Genomic DNA, 3,636 nt, shown 5'->3' with positions numbered 1-3,636 from the left:
ATATTTCTCTCCAGGATGGAGTCACAGCCAAAGAGGAACAGACCAGATGAAGCTACTCTGAGAAAAAGCAGAGAGAGCAGAATGTTAGAGATTGAACTAACAGATTCTGCAGAGTGGGAGAAAAGAGATTAAATGAGACAGAATGATGAAATAGGGGTTCCTATGTCCTCCAGCAGTCTAAGCCTATAGCAGCATAACTATAGAGATAGCTCAGAATAACCTGAGCCACTCTCTAACTATAAGCTTTATCAAAAACGAAAGTTTAAAGCTACTCTTAAGAGAAGACAGGGTGTCTGCCTCACGGACTGAAACTGGTCACTCACACAGTAACACCAGGATGGTGTAAAAAATACTTATTTTAAAAACCATCATCACGTGTATTTTTAGATTCTTGGCAGCAGTGGGAAGTTGCCAGCCTTGCAGTAGATTAAGTCAATTCATTTGGACTGAAATTCAGCAGTGTGCATGGTACTGTTTTAATTAGGCCCACGCAAAATCCTTATCTCGCCGTTCCACCAGCCTGGCTAACCCACATACATTCAGCTGTACTTAGAGCCTGAAAACCATCAGAGCTTTCATCAAAGTGGAACATGATCGCTGCGTCCCTGTACCGCACACATCCTGCAGTTATCACCGCATGTCTTGCAGACAGAAGAGGCTTTTACCTGTGGACTATGGAGGTGGGTGCGCCCCTCACTCAATTCCTGATCTTGTCCTGAAAATATGGGGCATTGTTACTCAAAGTTCTGTGTCCAACATTTCAAATGTTGTAAAAACTTAACCAATGACAGTAGGAGTGTCAGCGGTTTAGGGACCCCTTTTTCATCATTCTGCTTCATTCTATCTCTATTCTCCCTCTCTGCAGAATCTGTTTAATCTCTAATGTTCTGCTCTCTCTGCTGTTTCTCATAGTAGCTTCATCTGGTCTGTAAGACGGGAAGCTTTTCATACGCTAACAACAGAAATCTGGGAATTTTCAAAGACATGTTTCTACATTGATGTTTAATGCAATGTTCATTTATAATTCCCCTAAAGAAATGTCCACCAGCGCCTGTCTTTTGTCCAGTACGTGGGTTCTCTCAGGTCTGTCTGTTTTAGTCTCTCTAGAGAAAGCCACTTGTAACATAATCAGCTTTCCAAAGCCTCCCACTCCTCCTCCATGCATGGCCATCCTTTTATCCTTCTCCACCCACAGCGGTGTTCCTCTCTCCACCTGTCTGCAGCTCTCATGTTAGTCCTGAAGTGACTGCAGGTCCTGCTCTGTTTTCCTCCCCAGGGTCAGAGCTTTCATGGCCGATCTAAAACCGTTCAGGGGGAATAAGTTTGGACAGCGCAGAAGCTGAAATGTTCTCAGTAATAAGGGAATGATTGTTTTCCAGCTCTTGTTTCATTTCTCTGCTGCTTCCCGTTACGTTTCATTGTCTTCCCTGTCTCCCTCTCCTGTTTGTCGCTGTTTCCAGAACGCCTACGACATGGCGGAGCTGCAGAAGTCCCTCCAGCCGAGCCCCGCCCAGTCGGTCCAGTACTGCCGCTCCAGAGCCCTGCACCACCCGCCCCCCCCTCCCCACCATCACCTTCTGCACCAGGCTCCACCTGCCCCACCCTCTACCCAGCCCCTGGATCCCCTCAGCCGGACCTCCAGCTCCACCACCCTGCCGCCTTCTGCTGCCTCCACCTCCTCCACCACCACCACCAGCCTTCGCAGAGACGTGCCCCCAATCAGACCCCCAGCCCAGGGGCAGGCCCGCCCCTCCCAGCTGCCACGGCGCTCCCTCTCCTTCTCTAGCCAGGATTTAGCTCGCTACCTGTGTGAGATCATCCGCGATGCCGACCAGCACCCGGACACGGGGCCCTTCGACTCCCTCCAGGTGTTTTCCACTGAAGGAGGGGGGTCTCCTGCGGGCTCCCTCAGCTCCTTCAGTTCAGCAGGGCTGGATGGAGGGAGCACCAGCGAGGGAGGGGGTGAGGAGACACTGGGGGAGTGGGGTCCTCGCTTTGAGAAACTGAGAGCTCTGTATGAGCGAGCAGAGGCCAGCGACCTCTGAGGACGCCGCTAACGCGCCGCCTTAAGGAATCGATCCGGAGGTTAGCAGAGTGAAAGCAGGGAGCAAGCGACTGACAGAGTCTACCTACGGTCCAACAGCGCGGCTCTTCGCTGCCTCGGACCTGCGATCACCGTCTCCTAGGAACAAACCCCCTCTGGGGAGGAGATGGGGGCTTCAGAACATTGCTCTCTGTCAGTAGAACCAGTGGATCTGGGTCCTTTCAGGACATTTTTATTTCTAATCAGCACCAGTGAAATGTATTTTGTAAAATGTTGCTGCTGAATGAGACCTGTGTAAATAAGAGACACACTGCACAGTCACACCACCACTGATGGGGGGGGGGGGGTCTGCTGCTTGGCTTTGCACACTTTCACAGCTTCTGTCTCTGTGAAGGTTTCCACTCAAAGAACAGCAGCGTTTTTAATCTGGAATCTATTTTCTGGAACAGAGTCTGGTTATATCCCACCTTCCATCCCAAACTTTTAGTTCCTAAACCCACAGACATCAGCTGGGACTCCGTCTACGGCAGCATGTTTGACCAAATTTAGGCCTGGTCACAGAGTGCAAGAGCACAGGATGGTAGTAACTAGGTAGATCTACAATTCCAGAGTGAGCAGATGATATTTGTCTGATCGCTTCTAAACATTACCAACCATTAATCAGCACCTCAGCAGTTAATTAACCTAATACTGTTTTACATAAGTTATTTCTTGAAAGGCTACTTTTTCTTTTAGTTGAAGTATGGCTACTCTTACTTTTGGTTGTTCTCTAACCACCTCTGCAATCCTACAATAAAAGCACCAGGAGGAATTCTGCTAGAAGTGCACATGTGTGATAAATACCAGCAGTTTTATATAAAGGAAAAGTCCGGTCAGCAAGGAATGATCAATGGATCTTTACCTAAATATAATACGCTTGATTTCATGAATTTAACGTTAATCAGTGAAACAAATAAAAACAATAATTTGCGATCCCTGAGTCTGGGAGCGGCCATTTTTGCCCAAATATAGTAACACTTTAACATTTTTTAAATCAGTTCACAGCGAAAATCAAGAAACACTTTATTTTCTGTCCAGCTTCGGGTTCATAAAGTTTTCTGGATTTGAAGTCAGAATTCAACTTTTGGACAGTTTAGTATGAAGACGATTTGCTAACGTTAATGCTGCAACAAGAAAGAAAAAAGAGGCGGGATTTCCTGAAAAGTAGCCAATCACAGGGAGTTTTCTTCTTCAGGTTGGTTTCTCCCTCAAAGTGAGAATAGTTGACCTGAGCCACAGAAACAGGTGGAGAAGAGAGGATCTACAGGAGCTTAGAAAGCAAGAGAAGGAGCCTGGAGTCATAGATGATGTAGTTGAAACCTTACGTTATTCCATCTGCACACATAAAATGCTCAGAATGCAACTTTATTCACCCTACATGTGTATATTGTGTATGAGTATTTATTTTGCGTGTGCACTTTTAGCAGCATTTAGATCTCATAAAGGGAAATTTGGTTAAAGTCAGGTGAGACGGAGCTCAGGTTTCCAGATCCTGGCAGCTCTATAATAGAGCTGAGCAAAGGCTTCTTCTCAACATTACATTTCTCAGATTC

At 46.9% G+C, this 3,636-nt stretch overlaps 1 protein-coding gene across 1 annotated transcript in view; it reads left to right on the top strand.

The window, feature by feature from the left end:
* LOC107093830 (neural-cadherin-like) overlaps nucleotides 1-3,084 on the top strand; it is a 501,663-nt gene extending 498,579 nt beyond the window's left edge. The window contains exon 36 of the mRNA XM_015389130.1: nucleotides 1,461-3,084. Within this exon, the coding sequence (XP_015244616.1) occupies nucleotides 1,461-2,045 (585 nt within the window). The 3' untranslated portion in view covers nucleotides 2,046-3,084. The remainder of the gene's footprint in view (nucleotides 1-1,460) is intronic.
* The last annotated feature ends 552 nt before the right edge of the window (nucleotides 3,085-3,636 follow it).

This window comes from Cyprinodon variegatus, unplaced genomic scaffold (assembly GCF_000732505.1).
Source record: "Cyprinodon variegatus isolate N-32 unplaced genomic scaffold, C_variegatus-1.0 Scaffold448, whole genome shotgun sequence".
Lineage (NCBI taxonomy): Eukaryota > Metazoa > Chordata > Actinopteri > Cyprinodontiformes > Cyprinodontidae > Cyprinodon > Cyprinodon variegatus.
The sequence above is the reverse complement of the archived record's forward strand: the minus strand, read 5'-3'. Positions and strand labels throughout refer to the sequence as shown.